Source organism: Dipteris shenzhenensis, chromosome 4 (assembly GCF_047967505.1).
Source record: "Dipteris shenzhenensis isolate YYH24624 ecotype China chromosome 4, Dip_SZ_1.0, whole genome shotgun sequence".
Lineage (NCBI taxonomy): Eukaryota > Viridiplantae > Streptophyta > Polypodiopsida > Gleicheniales > Dipteridaceae > Dipteris > Dipteris shenzhenensis.
Window position 1 is genome coordinate 5041221 of NC_141599.1, and position 23474 is coordinate 5064694.

At 46.4% G+C, this 23474-nt stretch overlaps 1 protein-coding gene across 1 annotated transcript in view; it reads right to left on the reverse strand.

Moving 5' to 3' along the window:
• Positions 1-23117, reverse strand: part of LOC147902364 (Mitochondrial inner membrane translocase complex, subunit Tim44-related protein) — a 114269-nt gene extending 91152 nt beyond the window's left edge. Inside the window, exons 1-4 of the mRNA XM_087373653.1 lie at positions 22749-23117; positions 13199-13269; positions 6125-6202; positions 5621-5703 (exon numbers count right to left, since the gene is read on the reverse strand). Of these exons, the coding sequence (XP_087229779.1) occupies positions 5621-5703; positions 6125-6202; positions 13199-13269; positions 22749-22857 (341 nt within the window). The 5' untranslated portion in view covers positions 22858-23117. The remainder of the gene's footprint in view (positions 1-5620; positions 5704-6124; positions 6203-13198; positions 13270-22748) is intronic.
• Positions 23118-23474: the final 357 nt, after the last annotated feature.

Here is a 23474-nt window from a genome sequence, read left to right on the forward strand (position 1 = left end):
AAAGTGCCTAGTGCCGTGAACTTTGTAGTTCAGATGCGGGAGATGCTAGCACTTGTGAGAGCTAATATCCGCCAGGATATGGATAGAGCCAAGGTGTATGCGGATGAAAACCGGTCTATAAGAGTATTTAAGGAAAGAGAAAAAGTTTTTCTCAGAGTTCCTTCACACTCGAAGTCGTTGACTTCAGGAGAGTGTGCTAAGTTATCACCTCGATACTGTGGGCCGTGGTTAATTCTAAAAAGAATAGGCAAGGTAGCCTATGAATTAGAAATACCACCAAGGTGAAGGTGCACCCAGTGTTTCATGTTTCTCGTTTAAAGAAATTTTTGCATATTGGTGACTCACTAATCGAAGGTGTGGTTTTGTTTCAAGAGATAGAGGATAATGCAAGACGCAAACCAACAAGAATGCAAAAACGAAATCGGAAGATACCCACCGTGTTGGTCGCATGGCATGGTCAGCCTCTATCGGAAGCTACCTGGGAATCCGTATACCAGCTACGGAGAGTGTTCCTAGATTTCATCATCGAGGACGCTGATGCTTGAAGAGGGAAGGAATGTTATGCTCTAGCCAAGATAGCATGACCTCGGAAAGATCGGTGGGCATTTTCTCTTAGATAACCGACTTCTATAATATTTAATGTGCGTAAATAAAATGGTCAAGAGAAGTAACTGCCAAGGTCCTAGGTGAGGGTGAAATGGCATTGACTAGGTGGTTCTGTGTGCTAAGGCCTAGGTGCACCTAAATGTGCAATAATGCCAAGGGGCAAATGGTTTTAATGTGCCCCAAGAGAGGGGTAAATGGTGCACCAAGTGAAAAGGGCTAAAATGATGACATGTGGCAGAGGAAACCATCTAGGGAGTTGTGGGTCTTGTGGATAGGCATGAGCAAGAAGAAATAACGTATCCGACGAAATGCGATCCACGAGAGTAAGGCTGGGTGGAATAACCAGTGCCATCGCCCGTGATAGAAAATACGAGACATGAGAATTAGCTTAGGTTTGTTTCATATCACATGGCCTACATCATATGGTAACCAAAGGTGATTTACAAAAGACAAAACACACAGCATTCTTTTTGGAGTACTATTCCAAGCAGAGAACCTCAAAAATTGACCACGTGAGGATAAATAAAGTTCAAAAGACAAAGTGCTAAAAAGGCATAGTCTTTATCTTCTACCATAAAGTTTGATTCTTCATTTGTTGATGGAGTTCTCTCTTCAACCACATTTGCAATGTTTTTCTTCTTCTCATTGCAAAACTTCTATGAATGATTATTCTTGCCACAATAAGGGCAAGGATGGATCTTGTAACAATCTTTTTCAAGATGATTGGTCTTCCCACAATGCTTGCATGCCTTGTACTTACTCTTTCATGAAAACTTTACTGCAAGTGCTTGTGTGTGCACTTCATCCATTCTTGAAGAGTTCTTTCTCTCTTCCTCTTGTACAGCACTGATGATGCCCTCCAGTGTGGGTTGGGGAAGATTCTTCAAGGTAGTCACAACATAATCATAGTCTTGAGGCATACTCTTCAAGAGCACAACCATAGCATCATCTTCAGTAACAGGAGAGTTGATTGAGGCCAACTGTGTCACAAGACTCCTCAAAGTATTAACATGAGCTGCAACATTGTCTCCATCCATCTTAAGTTCAAAGAACTTAATTTTCAAATTCAACTTAGAAGTATGAGAGCTAGCACCAAATAACACATCTAACTTATGCCAGGCCTCAAAAGGGGATTCCAAATCTGAAATATGATGCACATAATCATCTCCCAAACCTAATGCAATAATTGCATAAGCTTTCTCTAGCCTTTTAGCATCTGCACGTGTAGTTGAAAAAGAGTCACTTGCCTTCTCTTTACCTTTGGTTGTGGTGGATTCACCTTCTTGAGTGATTGATTTCTTGACTTGACCAAGTCCCACAAATTTGATTTTCATTTGCCAAGTGTGAAAACCTTGGCCATTGAACTTGTCTATCTTAAAGGTAGCCATGAGAGGGTCTTACCTTTATCAGGCAGTGTCTACTCTCTTACAAAATGACTAATCTTGCTGAACAAAGAAATCTCCCTCACCATATAAATATAGATTGCTAGAGACAAACTCTGAAAAGCCTAGTTGTTTAGCATAAGTATAACCAGTTGGCTTTTCCCAAAGCCTCTTAACTGGAGTCTTCTTGACCTAAAGCTTTGACTTCTTCTTGGGCTTGTCTTTCTTCACATGAGCTTCATTTAAAGAACAACAAGATGAAGGCATATTCACTTCACAAATATATCATAAATGCATCATGAGCTTTCCAAAAACTGTCAAATTCAGGACAATGCCCCAAAGGTGAAGCTGAAAAATGCTTTAGATCACTTCAAATGAGCAAGCATCCAAAAGCCCAAAGATTACTGACATAATAATGAAACTTTTTAGCACTTAACCATGTTCAATGGTTCACAGTAGAAGCAAAGATCACTGTTACCCCCGAATTGAACAGTTTGAAGTTGGAGGCCTCAATTGAAGACTTCAAGAGCATCAAACAAAGGGCTTTCTGGTGGAATGGAAGCCCCTACTTCCAACATGAAGTAAAGGCGCAATTGCACGTGTCATTGTCTGTGGGAAGCTTGTCAATTCCAACTGGCTTTTTGCGAAATCCTCTACATCCAATGGACCAAATGGGCTGAGATTTGGACACAGCACTCCTCTAGTAGTCGCCCAGCTTGTGCTCAAAGGGATTAAGCTGATTTGCTCTGCACAAGTCGTATTGAATGAAAAGTCGCTGAACAGAGGAAGTGTCAGCACGGGCTGTAGAGGGCATTGGGGCTGGAAGGTCATCTATATGCAAGGAGTTTATGGCTGAAAGGGCTCTGGGAATGGTCGCTTAATGGAGGAGAACGGAGCTAAGCAAAATTTGGAGAGAAAGAGGGCAAAAATGAAGAAGAAGGTGGAGGGTGGAGAAGAAGATGATGAGGTGGCATATTGAAGCTACAATGGGCTAAGGACTCAAGGAGGCTATGATACCAAATGTTGGAAAGTGGGAGTGAAGGAGGACATCATGGAAGAGAGTGTGGGAACCAAATGGCAAAATGTTCCATTGAGTTGAGAGGAAGTCCTCTCTTTTATAACTCCACAATCATAGGCACCACCCCATGTGGGAGCCTTTGCATTACATCATCACTTGTGTCATGGTCTATGGCACTAAATGTGCCTCTCCTACACACACACACAACCATATGACTGCTAATGGATGCACACATGCACCTAGCAAGCCCTTGATCACACATATCCCAACAGCCTACAGCTGCTACTTTTAGTTTTGAAGCTGACTACAGGGCAGCCTTCACAGCTATAGTAGAAAGTGTGTTTAGCTCCGTAAGTTACTCTTAGATCTTCATGTCAACCAGGACACTTCTATGATCATCTACACTTACAACCAAAGTGCTTTAGCCATTGCGCTCAATCTACTGTTTCACGCGCTTACGAAGCACATTGAGGTGCACTATCATTATGTTCCAGAGCGATGGTCAGCTGGGATATTCAGTTGTCCTCGTTCCCACGGAGTACAACTTAGCAAATCTCTTCATGAAGGCTCTACCATGGAGATGGAATATGAGGGAGCAAACAACAAGCTGAAGAAAACAAGAGTACTTGCAAATGGATGATGAGAAAGTATTATTACTGGCCCAATATAGGCCCCAAAGTCAACCACAAGTGTTGACCAATGACGTCGACCTGAGGGTTGAGACTGATTCTAACTAGCCTATAAGGCCATACTAGGGCTAAGTGCTAACAAACACCCCCTCCATGGTATGGCTGAAGTATCTTGGATACATCTCAGGTATACCTGGAAACTATATCATGGTGGCACATGTTCGTCCAATATGGATATATTATATTGCTCCCCATACCCAACAGGAATGTATGCAGCAAGAAGGGCGCCTGTTTGGAGGTGTTCTTAGGCTAGAAAGAGGGCGAGGACAGGTCGATTTATGGGCATGACTACCTGGGCCAATGGCAGGCTGCCACGTGGCCAGGTAGGACTTCCAAAGGGCCTTAAGAAGAGTGCCCTACAGGTCAGCTTGACAAACCAGCAAGGTCTGCCACTAGGGGGGACTGTTTGGTCAGCCTATTTGCCCCTACTAGGTAGGTTGGCTGAGGGGCTTCCAACCCTATATAAAGGGAGCCCTTGAGGCTCATTTCTAATCATCTGGAGCAGCATTTCAAGAGCCAATTGAGCAGTACACAACCAGCCAGAAGGGTTTCCACAAGTCAAGGGAGGTGGCAAGGACCTGCAGACATAGCTCACAGGAAGGTCCACACCACCGCTAACAGTTAGGGCAGCAAAGTGTAGAGATCAAGGCACAGAGACTAACGTATACAGAAGCTCAGCAAGGAGCACGTGGGCTCAGGGATCTAGAAGCGCCACGGAGGTAGTAGGCTAACACCTTTTAGGGGGGTAAGGACAATTTGGTGGGATCTAGAAGTGCCACGGAGGTAGTAGGCCAACACTTTTCAGGGTAAGGACAATTTGGTGGGACTCTGGACTTCTTTTGTATTGTGTCCAGTCGGATGGGAATATATTTTAATTGGTTCATATTTCTTGTGAAGCATTGTCTACTTACTGGCTTGCACATACACATGTTTGTTGAGTACACACAAGTAAAGAGGTTTTGGATTCCGTAATTAAACACTTCTGCGTGAGCTCCTGGGACACTCTATCAATCTTCACGGGGGAGGGGGGGGGTACCCTCTGTTTGGTTCATTTCTAACACATTAGTTACATTACAGCTATGTTTCGGGAGGACAATGTTTATGACACCATTACAGCCTGGAACATTTAGAAAGCACAATCCAGCCTCGTGATGGGGAGACAGTGGATTTCACCAGCTGCCACTCTGGTCAACATTGGCTGGATAACATGTACACTATGCCCTCGGTTTGGGAGTGAGCTACGGAGGGTTCCAAGATGACCATCGAGCAGCATCAGCTTTCCTGCAAGGCTTGGCCTGCAGGCATCTTTTCTATCCAGGAATCCATTAGCTGTATAGGCCTTCTGGCACCTGCTCCCAAGTTACCAAATGTTTCCGATGGTGTGGCTGCAAGGCAGCCAGTTTCTCCTTTTATTATCAACACCTCATAGACAGCTAATTTGTATTATTTCAAAGCATGTAATAGAAGGAACTTTTATTTTTGGGTGGTTTTTTTCGGGGGGGGGGGGGGGGGGGGGGGGGGGGGGGGGGCGGGACGGCTCCAATTGGATGAAAGTGAGTTTACCTGATCAAATACCATGCAAATGAAAGTGCTCTGGTTGCCAAAAACTTGTTCAGGGCAATGCAATTATAGTGCGAAAACCTTTGCCCCTGAGGCAAAGACGACAACCGCTCCTCTCTCTCTCTTTGAATTTAGTTACCTGAGCATTGTAGGTAAAGCTCTAAATTTTGACAGTTATGCAACACAAAACTCCATAATATATATGATCGAATAATATAGTGCAAAAAGTTCCATATGCAACTGAAGAGTCATACAAAGAGCTTGAGAAATAGTGAGTCCTACAAGTATTGTAATTCTCAAAATCAGCACTTGCAAACCTCAGTATAAAAAGTTTCAGAATCAGATTCTCAACAGGATGCACATACCGCTTTATAAAAGGAAGTCGAGCACGTTCTTTATATGGCTCAAGAAGTACTCCAGCACTTTCGCGATAAAGTTTCATGCCAATCTGTTCCCATTACACTAGCTCTTATTTTACACTTCAATTAATTTCACATTCAAGCACTAATGACATAAAGATGGCACCGATTGTACAAACTTAAGAGTATGTATAATCCCAAGTGTGTGGTATGGAAGGAAAACATATCCAGCAACCTTGAATTACCTTTTGAAAGATACAAATGGTGAAATCTGACACCATTGAGTGATACAACATTGACACACACACACACACACAGAGTTAAAATGTTTTACACAATAAGAACACAGAATTAACCTTGTAGCAACAGCTGCATTCAAAAATTTAGCAATTATAATATAGGAATATAATCCATGTAACAGCTAAAACAGGATCAACAACATATGGCTTTAGAGAGCTGGCTGCTGGGCAGACATTAATAAGCATGATCTTTACAAATTTATAGCCTTACTTGGCGCTGCATGTGTGGTGGCAGGACCACTTTGGAAAAACTCCGATCTTTTATCACGAAAGGCATTGACTTGAATATCTGCGAATGAATAAAACATTGTCACCGTTATAGATCGAGACACTCCTTTTCCAGAATCAAACATGAAACAAATGATACACCCATTATAAATAAAGAAACAATTATAAGCTTAGCTTTGATGGTCAAAAACATTTTGAATGCTTAAAGAAAAATGCATTTTGGCAAGCAATGGTACCACCTATAACAACAATCAATGTTAGACCAAAACCACACAAAAAATCATCAATAAGTGAATTAAGTCACGCTTGTCAAACCAAAATGTAGCTTCACCATGGGTTAATACATCCATCTGTACAATTGTAATCAAAACGTTGTGAAGGATATCAGTATCTGGAGCATAAAATTTCTCTTTCTGAAGTATGAAGTGACTCAAAGTTGCCAACTTAATTTGTTCTTGGACCTCACCAACTATAGCACTTGGATATAAACTCCAAATATAAACTCCTTATACTCCAACACTGAGAATGTAATATGTCAATGGTATAATCACAATCCACTTGTCAAAGCAAAATGGGACAAGAAAGACCATAATCCACATCGTTTCATAAAAACTCAATATTGAAGATACTATGCTTGGACAAATTGGCACAGTGAAAAATAAAAAAATTAATGGGATATGTTTGCGACACTGTACAAGGAAAGAAAATTTTGTAACTTTAGACACTAAGGAATTAAAGAAACATAACATCAGGTAAACTCAATCCTTGAAGACATCCAAAGAGACATGGAATACGTTTGCTACAAATTTTGAAGCAAAGAAAACTTCCAAAATTCTGACACTAAGAAATCAAAGAAACCAAAGCTTCCAAAAAGCAATTAGAAAGAATATGTTTATCCAAGAATAAAAAGGTACAACATTTAGCTAGAAACACTTGGGGGACCATGAGGCTTTAAAACATCACTCAAGCCATCCTAAATGGATTAGGTGAAGGTTGATGGCAACCTAGTGCACCCTTAGTGCTTGCAGGATATTTTCATGGTGGTTCTATGTTTCAAGCAATGGCTGGCCAAGTTGGGAATGGTCAAGGAATGCTTGGAAATCACCCTATTGGTTTTCAGCTTGGAATGCAAGGTATGCAAGAGTTTATGCTTGGGGCTATGCAAGTCGGAATGCAGAAAGAAAGAAAGAAAGAAAATTTATTAAAGTCTTTCGGGAGACCGATGGGTCTATGAGACTGTGAAAATCCTGGTACAGGTTTTGCTGGATCCTTGGAGGAGCTCCCGTCTGCAGCTGCCCGCCACCGCCCGTCGCCATCACCCAGCCCCTTGGCAGCGCCTTGCTCCCTTGGCCGCGCCCTGCTCCCTTGGCAGCGCCCTGCTGCCTTGGCCGCGCAAGCTCCCTTGGCAGCGCCCTGCTCAGGTCGCCCCCCCTTCAGCCCGTCTGGCCGCGCGTCGCGCCCCCCTTCAGCCCGCCATCTGGCCGCGCCCTGCTGGTCGCGCTCCTTTGCCCTTCAGGTCGCCCCTTCAGGCCGCCTTTCAGGCCGCCAGTCGCTGTTGCCCGCCCCTCCCTTGCATTTGAGGCTGGGCTGCTTCAGGGCCCTCCGGGGCTGTTTTGCTTGTGTTCCGAGGAGCTGAGTTCCTGGGCTGTTTCCAGGCATTGGCGGAGCTTTCTGCTTCAGCATTGAGCGGCCTGTTTTCATCCCACGCAGGCTGAAGTTTGGGGCATTCATTATCCAGGTTTTTGGGGATTTACTTGTGGTTGGTTGCGAGTTCTTGGTGGGTATTTTCAGCAGAGGTAGCTCCTCCCCTCAGGACAGCGCAAGCTGAGACAATGGAGGACACTAATGCCACTCCCGTCGCCGAACCTGAGGAGATTGAAGTCACAGTTTCTTTTCCTCCCGACATTGTGCAGATGATTGAGGTAGCAGAGGAGGGTTTTCGTTTGACGCACATCATTGGCTTTCTACCTGGTAGAGGCCAACAGTTATGTGATTGGGTGTACACCAGCATGGCCTCATTGGGTGTCTCAGTTACGGTTTTCCGATTGCTTGGCAGAGGGTACTTTTCTTTTGGCCTTCAGTCTGCAGAGCAGGCTCAAAGAGTACTTATGAGCTCACCGATTCAGTTTCAGAGCAGAGTCATCCATTTGTGGCCTTGGCGGAAGCACTTCAGTTCTACTTTCCCGGGACCGCGACAGGTCTCTTTTTGGATGCTTTTCCCTGGACTTCCTAATGAGGTCAGCTCTTGTTGCAGAGCTGTGGAGCATATGGCTAGTGTGGCAAGTACAGTCATCCCATCAGGTGCTAGCCTTTCCTATGCTCAGTCACTTGCTGGTACAGGTGTTACGAGGGTCAAACTCACTTCAAAGTTCCCCCCTCCTCGACCTTTGTCTACTTTGATTTCGTACTCCACGGGAGATGGGGTCCAGATGCAGCAGAGGGTTTTGTACAAGGGTCTTCCTGATCAGTGTCTTTTCTGTCGAAAGAGAGGTCACTTTATTAGGGATTGCCCTAGTCGTCAGCCTCGATCAGAGACTCCGGATCCATCTCATCCTACGAGTGACCCAAACCTACAGCTCAACCTCCAGGGGTCTCTGAGCCTGCTTCGACTCATTCAGCAGAGCGAGAGGAGACTCCTCCGGGGGAGACTCCAGTGGACTCAGAGGACTTGGAGATGCCTCCAACTGAACAGCTTTCACGAAGAGCTCGGAGGAGACGGAGACAGAGGGAGAGTCAGCAGTACGAGCAGCCCCAGGTACGAGCTCACATATGGCAAAGAGTTGAGACACATGTGCACGAAACCCCGGAAAGGGGAGATGCAGAGGACCATCCGCAGGCAGGTCTTGACACTGTGCAGGAGATGGTAGCTCAGGGAGTCAAGACACATGTGCAGGAGACCCTAGAAAGGGGAGATGCGGAGGACCATCTGCAAGCAAGTCTTCACACTGTGCAGGAGACAGTAGCTCAGGATTTGATGACTCTTGACACTACTACCACGGAGGTTCAGATATTGGTTACTGAGACAGTTATCCAGCAGGACACTGCTCAGGCTGCAGTTACTGTGATGGATGCCTCTTCCCAGCAGTCCATTGACAGAGTGGTATTTTACGACAAAGGTAAGAGTCAGAGCCCGTCCCAAGATCTCATGCGCCTATATGAGGTTCCCTCGAGACCTCTTTCTCTTCCCCGTCGCACAGTACCTTCTTTTGTTGCTATGCGGAGCGTCCTTTTAGACACCCCTCCCAGTACAGCCTCATCCTCGCAGCTTTTCACTCCTGGTTTATCCAGATCTTTTGCGAGTGCGGTCACAGATTTCGCTCACTACAGTCTCAAAACGGGCCAACCAACCATTTCTACAAAAAAGAGGTTATGAAGGACTGTGTGTCTAGTCCTGATACAAAAAATATGTGTCTACCTCCAGATGATACAAAGAAGAAGGGGGGGCACCAAAAATGGGGCAGAGGGGGGAGATACAGTATACATGTCCAGGTGGTGATCGTCAGAGACCAATCATAGAGGGGCTGTCAAATGGGAGGTCGAAAAAACCCTGCGATAGATGATTGGCCTCTGACGTCACGCGGCCTAGTCGAGCTCGGTCGTCGGGGGCAACGGGTGGCCCTGTGGATGAGGGCAACGGTAACCCTGGTGGGGCGGGCAGAGAGCAGAGACGAGATGTCATGGACCTGGATGTGTGAGTCTGTCCGCTGACGCAGCTGTCGTGGCTCTGGCTCTCGCTCACGTCCACGTCGTCGGCTAGACTGAGAAGAGGTATCCTGTGACTCAAAGAAGTCAGTGATAGGCCGCTAGGTGTCCTCACGCTGTGTGTGCTGCTCGTGTCGCCGTGCTCGGAGAGAGGTATCTCGGTGGCGAGTCATCTCATGTAAGAAAGCAGCTAGGCATCACTGATCCGGGAACTGCAGCATGTGTGGGAGGGAGCCGAATCCGTTGCAGAAGAGGCAGTGGTATCGGCCTCAAATGGCATAATAGATAGGACATCTGAAAGCAAAGTGCTCCTCCGACTCGATCTCCTGCAAGTCGCAAAGTGGGCAAAGGCAGTCCTCTCGTGGGATACCCTCTGCGCGTCCGCTCTCGATCCGTAATCGGTGTGACGAGACCCTAAACTGACCGAGGGCTGGATCCATGGGATCTCCTGCTTTGTGGATGGGTGTGATAGTGTTCAGGGTCCAGGCTCTGGGGAACCCATGGCAAACAGCTTCATTGAACAGCGTTGCCAGGATGGGGGCTAGAGTTTTGATGCCATAGGCAACAAACTCTGTGCATAGGCCCTCATGATCCTTAGCTCGACCGTTATGAAGCTTATGCGCTGCGTGGGTGACTCCCTGGGTTGTGAAGAGGATACAAGAATTGGGGCGGGGGGTGGCTGAGAGGTCGGGAGGAGGCTGATCAGGGATATCATAGAGTGTGCGTGCGTAGGTGTTGCAAGAGCAGGAGAGATCTTGGCTGGAGGTTTGAGTGATTCATTCCCTCTGTTTTCTAACACTAATATATCATGAAGTTCCTCAATTCTAGCTCCACACAGAAGGCATATCCTCTGACACATCTATTGGAAAGGTTTAAGAAGATTCACATTTCAAGCATTATGAATCCTTCAAAGATCCGGTAGCTTCAAACAGTAAGCTACATCACTAATTTGCTAACATACGATGCAAATCCCTACAAAAGCATCCATCTCTTGTCACAAAGCTGGCCAAAGCTAGGATATCAACCCTGTATGCAACAAAGTCAGTGCATAAACCCTCGTGATCTTTTGCTCGGCCATTATGAAGCTTCATTACTATGTCCTTGACACCGCCCTTAGTGAATAGGGTGCAAGAGGTAGGTCATGGTGTGTGTGAGAGGTCAGGAGTGGAGCTCATATAATGTGCGGGCGTAGCTGTGCCAAATCTAAGTATCTGTGAGTGGTGAGGGGGACCGCCGTCCAAGGAACCTCAGCCAAAAGTCCTTGGAGTTGTTACTAGACAAAATGTTCAATAATGCATGCTCGTTTCGACGAACGAAGGCTTGTTTCTTCTGCAAACTAGACAATGGTACTCGTGTATTGTGTCCGGTTCGCTCGGGAGGCCATGCTTGGTCTCGAACCGGAGTTGTCGGCGAAGAGCCTTACACTTGTCATTGTACCAGCTATTGCATGGTACAAACCCTAGAGACGGTGGACGAGTAGATGGTGTGGTGTACGGGAAACGTGAAGGGCAGCCTCGTGCAACGAACGACTAAACAGAGGGGCAAGGTCCTCTAGGAGGGTTACGTGGGCATTCGCAACCTATGTCGAGCAACATACACCATCTGTTGCGCCAAAGCCTTCTATGCAATTCTACATCCTTGCCTCCAACCCTAACGGACCACAATTATCAAATCACAATTGCACGATGTTTGCTACTATTGATCACGACTTGTCGTTGAACTGGCCATAAAAAAGATTTCTACAATCCCCAAGCCTCAACTCAGATTGGCCTCCCCAATGACCATCGCACAACCAAACCACACCCCCAAATGGAGCGTAACACACTTTGCTTCGATGCTCCACAATCCCTGGGACCCAAATGCATCTTAATTCAACCTAGACAATCTTCAAGTATTGCCTGTTGTAGTACCGAGCTCCAAGTGACGTTAACGAATCCTTGCAACGCACTGCTCTACTGAATCCCATCGTTATCAATCTAGCTCAGCGCAACTACCATCTGACAAATCCTCCACGGTAAACAATTGCTAATTCAACAGCTTAGAAACAAAGCTACTTCCTATAGGTCTGTCACACAGCATACTACCTCACTCAACTGTAGTTGACAATCGTCGTTGAAATTTTGATGCAAATCGTTTACTTATTCCATCGATCAACTATGCAATTGCAACCTACTTCAAAACAGTATCACTCACTCAGATTCCGTGCCCTGGCCTCCTCGATGATATATCTAAGTGTGAGTATATGATCCATCATCCCATGGTCACGTCGGAACCCGGCTTGCCCCTCTGCTCTGAGCCCCTGCATCTCTGCAAACTGGCTAACTTCGGTGTCAAGTACTGATGCATAGATCTTGAACGTAACATGCCCCATCATGATGGTCCTATAGTTCTCTGGATTCATGGGATCCCCTGCCTTGTGAATAGGGTCCAAATGCGTGGAAAGCCAAGGCAAATAGCTTCATTAAAGAGCTTTGCTAGGATCACGGCTAGGATCTTAATCCCATATGCAATGAATTCAGTGCATAAACCCTCATGACCTCTTTGCTCGGCCATTCTGAAGCTTCATCACGGCGTCCTTAACACCACCCTTAGTGAAAAGAGTGCAGAGGTGAATGTGAGAGGTCAGGGGCGGGCTGACCTATAATGTCATGTAACGTGTGCTAATAGGCGTGCCAAACCTGAGTACCTAACAAAAGCCTTACACTGTACTACAGACCAGGAGATTGTCCATGTGTAAACAGTAAGCATCTGCTATTGTAATCTTAAAATGGACAACTATCAAGCACCTCAGCCAGAAGTACTAATACATTCTAACTTTGGGACTCATTCAGTCAATCAATGACACTTTTCCTGCATGCTAACTGTATATGTAAAGAGATGCCTTTTTCCTCATGTTTTGGATACCATTAGGCAGTGCAGATTAGCCATATGTCAAGCGAAATTGCTACATCCTAGTCACAGCAGAATAGTTTCCTCAACAACTACACTGTACTTCAGACCAGGAGATTGTCCATGTGTACACAGTAACTATGTGCTATTGTAATATAAAAATGGATGACTATCAAGACGTGTGTCTGCCAGATTTTCTCTTTGACAGAAGTCAATCATAGGAAGGTCTCCATCAATGCAATCCAAGAGTCGATGAAGGCATTCACTTACAAGAAAGATACTAGTGTGCCTAAAAGGGACATCAGATATACATGTACAATAAAAAATCAGGGGAGCAGAGAGAGAGAGAGAGAGAGAGAGAGTGTGTGTGTGTGTGTGTGTGTGAGAGAGAGAGAGAGAGAACCTCCCACAAATAACAGACACCAAACATGCAACATTTGAGTCCATGAAGCTGAAATAAACTTACACAGCTTTCTGTCAACTGAGATGTCCTTGAGTTTTTACCCAACACAGTCCATGCTGCTGATTCACAGAGACCTGCATAAATTTGACTCATCACTATCGCACATGTAATTTTCAGTTATAAGCTCTTTTATAATGATCAAAACATTATGCCTACATTCACTGCATTGGTCTCGGTTCCTGATGTCTATCTATAAAACCGAGTGTCTCTATGAACCACGTTTTAAGCAGCTTTGGTATGCAGCTGTTCCATAATGATGCCTTTATTTTCCAGATTTTATATTAATGCTTTGGAAAAACCAACCATACAAATCAGTAATCCTTGTGGCGCAAATCGTGGGAGAATCGAAAGGGGAAAACCAGGCTGTCAACCAGGCTGTTTTCAGAGAACCCAACTAAATGCCTGGGGAGTCTCTGAAACAGGACCAACAACCAAAGTGGGGGACTATACATCCAGCAAGTACCTCACTCTATGAATACATAAAAGACACCTGCAGGCCAAGCCTTGCTTGGTCGCTCTGGATACCCACGTCTCACGCTCCCAAACGGCGTGCAGGCTGCAGATGTAGATGTTCTGCCAAACGGCAATGAGGGTGGCCCATCACCAAGCTGCAGAATGTCCCAAGCATCATGCAACACCGTCTCCCAAACACTATCCTCTGAGGAAGAAACAGGACGAAGTCGAGAAGGGGGAGTTGCATCCTGTATCATGATTAGAAAGACCCGCTGATCCTGAATCCTATAAGCTAGGATGACCATGTCAACGGAGAAGGAGTGGCCCCTCTGTCAACCAAGCTTCCATACCCCAAGTGAAGTCCCGCCGCATCCTTTGCATCCTAGACACTATCCAGAGGGCCCCCTACCATATCCTCTACTCCATAGGCAGTGTGGGATCGTTTCTAGGTCCTCATACGATGGCATCTCCCATCAATGCACATCTACTCCAACCAAAGGTCAATGGGAAGATCCCCATGGGCAACCAAAAGAAGTATGTAATCTTATGTGGCCAACGGCTAGTCCACATGCATAACCAAAATCTGGAGATGACCTCCAGAGGCACCTATTGTTCAATCCGATGCTGCTCTCTCGAAGGACTCCAGGTGGCCACCTCCAACTGAAGGCAATGCCAGATGCGTGTCATGTTCAAGAAGGACACCTCCACATATCTCTCCAAGTGCGCTACTCTAGATACCCAGAACTACTTGCGTGGGAACCACTATACCTCTTGAATGGGCTGGCGCTCCCACAACCACAAGCACAACTCTAACCCATCCTATGACTAGTGTTGGGTCAATGGTCCAATCCTTGCCCAAGCGGCCCACTACTCTAATCCTCTGCCACTCAAGTATATGGTTACATCCATCTCTAGGCCTACATCAAACTCTAGCTGGAGAAGCCCCCGGCCCCACTCAATAATGCCCGAAGCAAAAGGATCCAAGGGCTCGATATAGATACTAGATTCTGTCAGGCACCCCTGTCTTGGAGCCCATACCAACACGGGGGAGCTGAGGGTCTACGAAGCCCATTTCTCCAAGACTCAAGGATTGTTGAGTCTATCTCAAGTTTCTACGTGCCTGCCCCTCTCATGTGAGGAGAGGGCTCTCACATGTGCCTCTGTCTTAATGGGGAGACGGCTCCAAGCTCTACAAGACCATTATCCCACTGCGCCCAACCAACATGTGTCGATTGCCCCAACATGGGTGCTCAAACTACTTTCAGCATCAAGGGCGGTCCCAAATAAGTCCTCCTAATAGCCGTTGCCACACCCTATGTAGACTCATCACGGGTGAGTGGAGCCTCTGAGAGGATCCACCAATGAGCCTGCTGCAATTGACCACCTATGGACCTACTTTGCATCTCCCGATTCGATGATGCTCTATCTGGAGCAAAATCATCGTCGGCCAAGCAACCCTGGCTCTAGTCTTCCTCGTGCCATTCGATCTTAGCCACAAGAACATGTGCATCAAGCACCTGAGCTATCCCATACATCCTCTGTGAAACACCAGCATGAGGCTATGTACCAGGCCATGGTCAACAAGACCTAGTTGGCTATGAGGGTCCGCCCTACTAGGGAGACTTTGGGCAAGCTTCAGTATAAAAGGTTGCCCCGCACACTCTCTAACACAGGGGCAATCTACTGCTCTGTTGAAATGTCAATGTCCACCTAGCACTCGCTATCTGACCTCGCGAGATCCAACAACCTCATGAGGAACCCGCCTGATTTGGTCCAGTTAACCCTGACCCCAGATGCACATTGAGGGTACTCCAGACACCCTCTAGGCTCTCTATTGTGCCCTTGACAAAAAGGATCGTATTGTCTGCAAACTCTGAGTGTAGAAGCTCGTCCTCCGGGTAGATCGATAAGTGCATCCCTGTGAGGCAAGCCGTATGGGAGTGCCACAAGTTTCCCAGAGCCTTTGCTACCACGAAGAGAGATAACAAAACTCTGATATATTCTTCCACAACAGTGGGTTGACAAAAGCTCAAGAGGTGAGCGTATAAAACAGCAAGGAGATGCTGTCCCAATATCTGAAGCTAATCCTCTCCCTACGCGCTTGCCTGTGCAATGCTTGTCTATGCAAGTGGTGAGGAATGAGGGGGGGCCTTTTATAGGCCCATTGCTGGGCTCTGAAAACCGACCAGCAGGGGGTTAGCTCCCTGCTGCAGCACCGACCTGCTGGGCTCCACCACCGACCAGGCTGATCTGGCCGGCTTGGGCCAGGCCTATATAAAGGCACATCACCGACCTGCTGGGCTCCACCACTGACCAGGCTGGTCAGCCTCTTAGGCTGATCTGGCCGGCCTGGGCCAGGCCTATATAAAGGCCCATGTGCCCAGCACATGGGCTGCTGATGCAGTCCGCAGGCCCCGCCTTTTGCTGCTCCAAGAGGCGCCTAGGATGCAGCGTTGTGCGGGTTCCAGGCCAAGTAGGTGCTCTGCCCTTTTCTTCCCCTACCGCCCTATAGTCTTCTGTCCCCTTGTCCCCTCAAATCAAGGGCTCACAAGTGGGGCGGTGATTTTCTAACATGGCTTGTATTGCTTCATAAGGTGTCATACCTTGAATTGGTTCGCTCGGAAGCCGATTAAGCAAGTAGTTTGCAATGGAAATTGCTTCTACCCAATACTGATTAAGAAGATGCTTCTCACTGAGCATTGCTCTAGCACTGTTTGTGAAAGTACCGTTCTTCCTTTTAGCTCTTGCACTCTACTAAGGAGTATCTGCACAAGTGAATTGTCTTCCAATGCCATGACTTCTGCAAAAGTTCATGAATGTTGAAGACATGTATTCACCTCCTCTGTCTGATCTCATGACTTTGATCTTTCTGCCTGTCTGGTTCTCAACCATGGCTTTTTTTTTTTCAAAAAGATTACTTTATTAAGTATGAAGGAAAACCGCAAGAGCAAGCTCTAATGCAAGGGTACATCATGCCATGCATGAGGAAAAAACCAGCTCAAAAAGAGCTAACAAAAATCCAAGGTGGAGGCTGAAAATGCCACCTCAACCCTGAAGGGTGATCGGCATGTCATCTGTATCTATCCACTCTGTTGGTATGGTTGCCTCTATCTGCTGCATCCTGACTGCACTCCCTCTAAGGTGGCCAACTAACAAGAGTCTCTGATCCTCTGGAAGCTTCCTAGAAGCCTTCCATGCACCTACTGTGGAAGCACGTCCCCTCTCCCATCTAGACCACTGCGTGTAATGGGACACTCCTAGTGATCTGCCATGCTCATCCAATATAGAGTCATTCCACAAGATTGCCTGCTTGTCAATTTCTTCGCGAGAGAAGGGTGGAACTCTCCAAAGAGTACCTCTGAGGCAGCTCCAAGCCTTCAAAATGGCAGCCATGAGAGGGGAAGAGGGAGATCTAAGATGGGCTGAAGTAAAGGTCCATCTCGAGCTGTCCATCCAATCCCCCCCATGAGATGGTGTACAAGACTGAATGCGGTGTAAGAAAAATTCTTTCCAAGGCTTCTGTCCAGGCATCAATCCTCTCACTACAAACTTGTAGAGCAAGGCCATACACTGCAAGTTCGGATCAATAATATTGAGACCTCCTTCCACTGTGGGGAGAATGAGGGTCTCCCAAGCCCCCCTAGCTACAACATCTAAGGTGCCATCTAACCCAGTCCATAGGAAGTTCCTGATAGGTCTCATGAGCTGAGAGATACAACCTCTAGATCTGCAACAACATGAGCAAACGAACCAAGCAGTAGCCAAAAATACATCACTACTCTAGATGCAAGGTCAAGTCTGGCAGAACTCTAAAACAAGAGTTTCCTCCTGATGCTCTCCAACACGGGAGCAAACTGTTGTGCTGTAGAGATGCCCACCCCGACCTAGCATCCTAGGTACTTGATGGAAACACCCCTCTGAATCCAAGTAAATCCGATGTCATTCCCCCAGCCTGGAGTGTCCTCATTACTAATCCAAAAGGCATTGGATTTGTTCCGATTAATATGAGCCCCTTCTACAGTGCAAAACAAATCCAAGGTTGTCCTGAACGAGGTGATTGTCTGTGGTGTGGCATCCAAAAAAACAGCCATGTCATCTGCCAACTCACTATCCAAGAGCTCATCCTCATGCCTCAACAGAAGCCTCATTTCTATAATATCAGCTTGAGCTCTAAGGTAATAGCTCATAGCTTCGGCCACAAATAAAAAGAGAAAGGGGGCTAAATGATGAATATATACAAACCTCTTTAGGGTTAGGGTTAGAGTTGCCAACCCTTTCCTTTTTAGCACTCTTTTGGGTTAGTGCTATGCACATATGATCACAAATAATGTTGAGATGAATCCTCAACAGAGCCCTAGTCCAAGGATTATTTAGGCAGAGCAATTTGAGCTGCCTCGTTTAATTATGTCATACCCGGCCTGATCTATAGTATGCCATTTCCCAGTTAAGTGTTGGAAAGGTCACCTCCCCATCTGTAAGCCCCCATATGAGGAGAGCATGGGGGAGGGAGACCTAGGGCAGTACCCAACAGGAAATGAGAGAAAGGGGCTGCCACATAGACAGCATCATGGCTGGCATGAGGGCAGCACATCTAGAACTGTTAAGGGCAGGACACAGGGCCAGGAAAGTACGGAGCAGAAGCAAGACAGTCTGGGACAGATTGCGGAGGATCTACGACATGGAGGCGCACTGTTTGCAGAGGCGCAGACATGGCAGGGAGTGCAGGCTCAGATCTGCAGCAAGGAATGTGACTGTCAGTGGGCAGGTGGCAGGCCTTTTATAGGCTGCATATTTGCCTTGAATGGAGGGCCAAAAGCCCTGGAAGTTTGGGCCATAAAAGGCCTGACTTGTGAGCCCTTTAAGGGCGGTTTTTTACAGACTGGTCAGTTTTTACAGACTGGTCGGTTTTTTGGTGCAGGCCTTGGGGCCTATATAAGGAGGCCATTCAGGCCTCATTTCAGCATCACTTGCAGCAGCAGATCCAAAGCAGAAAGGATCAGCAGGTAGCCACCCTCTGGACCTACTTTCAGGAGGATAGAGAGGTGCTAGCAAGGCTGCAGACTTAGCCACAAAGCTGCCCACCTAGGCTGGTTCCCAGACAGCAAGGTGGAGAGGATCATCCTAGACGGAAAGTCTACTTACGCTCGAGGTGGAGCACGCGGACTCTAGTCTAAAGATAGCCAGCAGATAGGAGAAGGACTTTGTGGTAAGATCAGAGGACCACACCATTGGTGGGACTCTGGATCTGTCTCTTTTGTATTGTGTCCATAGTTGTGGACGGAAATATATATTTTGGTGGTTTCTCTATCTGATTGGTTCATTGTCTATTGATGAGTCTGCACACCTATTGAATGCACATAAGTAAAGAAGTCTGTGATTCCACACCCACACCGCACACTGTGTGAGCTCCTGGGCATTACTATAAGTCTTCCGCTACATGTACCCTCTGTTGGGTATTTTCTAACATGGTATCAGAGCCCAAGTAGGAGGCTCACTGGTGTGGGAGCCTGAAGGCAAGGACCTTGCTGAAGGACGACCCTGATTCAGAAGCTCTAGGGAATCGACTTCCACGACTGGAGGATTGTGCCCTTGCGAGAAGGAGGGTGACTCAGGTCTAGTCAGGTGCGTTCAGAGTTCTGATTTACTGCATTTGAGTTTGGTTGACTTTGCTGTGCGGTATATACAGCAGAGATGTCGACAGCCTCTTCAGCCCTTGCTATTCCTTCCTCCTCCTCCAGTTTTCTCTCTTTCACTATCCCCAACTTTGGAGAGTCTGGGAACCTGGACGGGACTAATTACCCGATCTGGAAAGTGAAGATCCGGAGTCATTTAGTGGCTCGGAAGTTGTGGAGCTGACCACGGGAGAGGAGTCGAAGCCGGCAGACATGGTGGACAGTAAAGGGAAGGTACTCATGGCAGTAGACAGAGAAGAGCTTGAAGCTTGGGAAGAAAGAGATGCCCATGCCCTGGCAATAATCATAGGGACTACGGCGGACTCTGTTCTTCCGCATATCCAGCTGGCCGAGACGTCAGTAGAGGCGTGGGCCACACTTTAGTGCGGAAGCGGAACCGGACCTGGTGGAGCAGGAGCCACTGGATGCAAAGCCAGGAAAAGATTTCGACACCGAAAGGTTCCAGAGGACTACGACCAGGGAGTTACTGGAGCATCTTCATCAACGTGTTGGCATTGGGCTGAGATGTGTCGGTGAGAGGGGGTGTTGGAAAGGTCACCTCCCCATCTGTAAGCCCCCATATGAGGAGAGCATGGGGGAGGGAGACCTAGGGCAGTACCCAACAGGAAATGAGAGAAAGGGGCTGCCACATAGACAGCATCATGGCTGGCATGAGGGCAGCACATCTAGGACTGTTAAGGGCAGGACACAGGGCCAGGAAAGTACGGAGCAGAAGCAAGACAGTCTGGGACAGATAACGGAGGATCTACGACATGGAGGCGCACTGTTTGCAGAGGTGCAGACATGGCAGGGAGTGCAGGCTCAGATCTGCAGCAAGGAATGTGACTGTCAGTGGGCAGGTGGCAGGCCTTTTATAGGCTGCATATTTGCCTTGAATGGAGGGCCAAAAGCCCTGGAAGTTTGGGCCATAAAAGGCCTGACTTGTGAGCCCTTTAAGGGCGGTTTTTTACAGACTGGTCGGTTTTTTGGTGCAGGCCTTGGGGCCTATATAAGGAGGCCATTCAGGCCTCATTTCAGCATCACTTGCAGCAGCAGATCCAGAGCAGAAAGGATCAGCAGGTAGCCACCCTCTGGACCTACTTTCAGGAGGATAGAGAGGTGCTAGCAGGGCTGCAGACTTAGCCAGGAAGCTGCCCACCTAGGCTGGTTCCCAGACAGCAAGGTGGAGAGGATCATCCTAGACGGAAAGTCTACTTACGCTCGAGGTGGAGCACGTGGACTCTAGTCTAGAGATAGCCAGCAGATAGGAGAAGGACTTTGTGGTAAGATCAGAGGACCACACCATTGGTGGGACTCTGGATCTGTCTCTTTTGTATTGTGTCCATAGTTGTGGACGGAAATATATATTTTGGTGGTTTCTCTATCTGATTGGTTCATTGTCTATTGATGAGTCTGCACACCTATTGAATGCACATAAGTAAAGAAGTCTGTGATTCCACACCCACACCGCACACTGTGTGAGCTCCTGGGCATTACTATAAGTCTTCCGCTACGTGTACCCTCTGTTGGGTATTTTCTAACATTAAGCAGGTACATGCATAAGCCCAATACTCACCATTGGCAAGCTATGAAGTGGGTGTTCCATTACTTGAAGGCCACACAACATTTGGGACTGTTCTATGGTGATGAGTCTTCACTTGTTTTACATGCTTTCATAGGACAATGATTGGGCAGGTTGTTACGACACGAGTGTCTCACAATGGCAGCTGTTTCATACCTGGATCTTCATGCATTTCATGGTTCAGCAAGAAGCAACCTACAATTGCTACTTCCAGCTGTGAAGCTGAGTACACGGCAACCTTCACAACTACAGTAGAGTGTGTCTGGCTCCGCAAGTTGCTCACAGATCTTGACATTAGCCAACCATCTTCTACTATCATCTACACTGACAGCCAGAGTGCTTTAGCCAGTCAGAGTGCTTTAGCTGCTACTCTCACTATGTTCGAGAGCGACTGCTAATTGGAGATATACAGTTGTCCTACATTCCCGCTAAGGATAACTTAGTAGATCTCTTCACGAAGGCTCTACCACAACCCAAGTTTGAGGCTTTCGTAATGCCTTATACTTGGCACCATTTATTACGTGATGTTGATCTCCATGTACTATCATAGGTTGCTATATCCATCTTGGACGAACATGTGTAACCATGATCTAGTTTCCAGATATATCTAAGACGTTTCTAGGATACTTCAGCCATACCATTGGAGGGGGCTTTGTTAGCATTTAGCCCTAGTATGTGCCTTGTAGGATCAGTCAACCCTTAGGTTGACTTTGTTTTTCAACTCCTATGGTTGTCTTCAAGGCCTATATTGGCCACCACCTTGTACTTTCTCATTATCCATTTGCAAGTACTTCATTTTCCCTCAGCTGTTGTCTGCTCCTTGCAATCCTTTTGCACTCCATTGCTCCCCGCACCCAACATGATGGACATTCCATAGTCAAGTTTGGAGGGGAGGAATTCTCATCGAGTGTCGAAAAACCCCACCGTGAACTATGATTTAGTCACTGAGATTGCAGAGCAAAAGTCTTTTAAAGAGGCACAAGATATACTTGAATGGTGGGTTGCCAGAGATGAATGCCATTCTGAACAATCACGTTTAAGGTGGACAGACCCCTCAAGCGGAAGGTAAAGGTTGAGGGACTCTTGATGAAGGAGCTCACAATGACAATCTTAGGATTTCTAGAAGTAAGGAAGCGAAATCATAATATCTTCATTTTCCAAGAGAAACATTGCCGTGAGATCTTGAAGGAGTTCTAGATGGAGAACTGCATCGAGGGCAGTGACACCAATGGAGGTTCGGCTGAAGCTCAGCAATGAGATACTTCTCAATTGGTGGATGCCAGTAGGTATTGACAGTTTGTGGGCTCTTTGCTTTATCTGACTAACACTCGACCAAACATATCTTTGGTTGTTGGTGTTCTTTGTCAGTTCTCTTGGAAACCAAGGGAGGATCCTTGGAAAGCAGAATTGCGGATGCTTAGGCACTTGACGGATACAAGCATATACGGGATCACTTACAGCACATTGTGGAGCTCGGGGGATTTTGTTTTTTTTTAAGACGGGCCACGTTTTTTGGATACTCGTCTGCCACATACTTCCTAAATAGTAAAGGAATATTTTTATTGAAAAAACTGTACGACTATTAAATAACAAAGGCCACTTCTTACTAGCTCAAAAGTTCATCCACCCTGTTATGCGGCGCTTTGGATAAATTCAAACCAAAGACGTCTCTTCTATTATCCGTGTGTAGAAGTTATTTTTCTACATAGATGCAACGATTACATAAAAGGGCTCCAAACTGGCAATTGAATAGCTCCAAAGAATGGAATATTTGCTTTAAAAGAATGGTTAGACGATACATCTGGACAAGTCGACACACATGCATTCAACGAAAACCAAAGCTCACTTGCTATAAAACATCTTGAAACAGCATTGTGAGGAGTCGGATATGTCGATTCTGTGGAGGCGACACGTAGCAGTTTTCCTGCCGATCGAGGCGACCGTAACAAAGCCATGATCAGGGAAGCAGCAATGCCAATCCACTGTTATCTCCAAGCCTTCTTGGCAAAACCATGAGGTCTAACTCATTGTGATTATCTGATGAGCTTCATCTGTCAAACTGATTTAGTGAACTCTTCCAGCGAAAACAGCGAAACTACTAATTCCCTTGTTTTGAGTGCACATGTACTAACAGAGTTGCCCATGCGATGTTCGGACTTGGTTTCGAGGTTTTGGGCAATTGTAAAATCCGAAGCATCTTACATCATTGTTGGTGCTTAACTTGGTGTCTATATAGAAGTCTATTCCTAAGCACCTTGCAGTTTCTTATAAATGTTTGTTAAGTTGAGTTTGGTATGCTTCGCTTAGTGTTTATTAAGTTTAATCACCTTTTTAGCTTTCTCATTTGCTTCGCTAGTAGACAATTCACATTAATTTTGTTGGAAATTTGCACACTATTCTCACATTGTTCACATAACATTTTAAACACATTGAAGAGACTTGAATTGTTTGCCACTGATGTAAGTAGATGGTAGAGTTATTGTTTTCAAGTTGTGTTTCCTCCCCTTTTAAGCTATGCCACTATGTAAGTAGGTGGTACAATTATTGTTTGTCAAGTTCTCGCAATAATCAC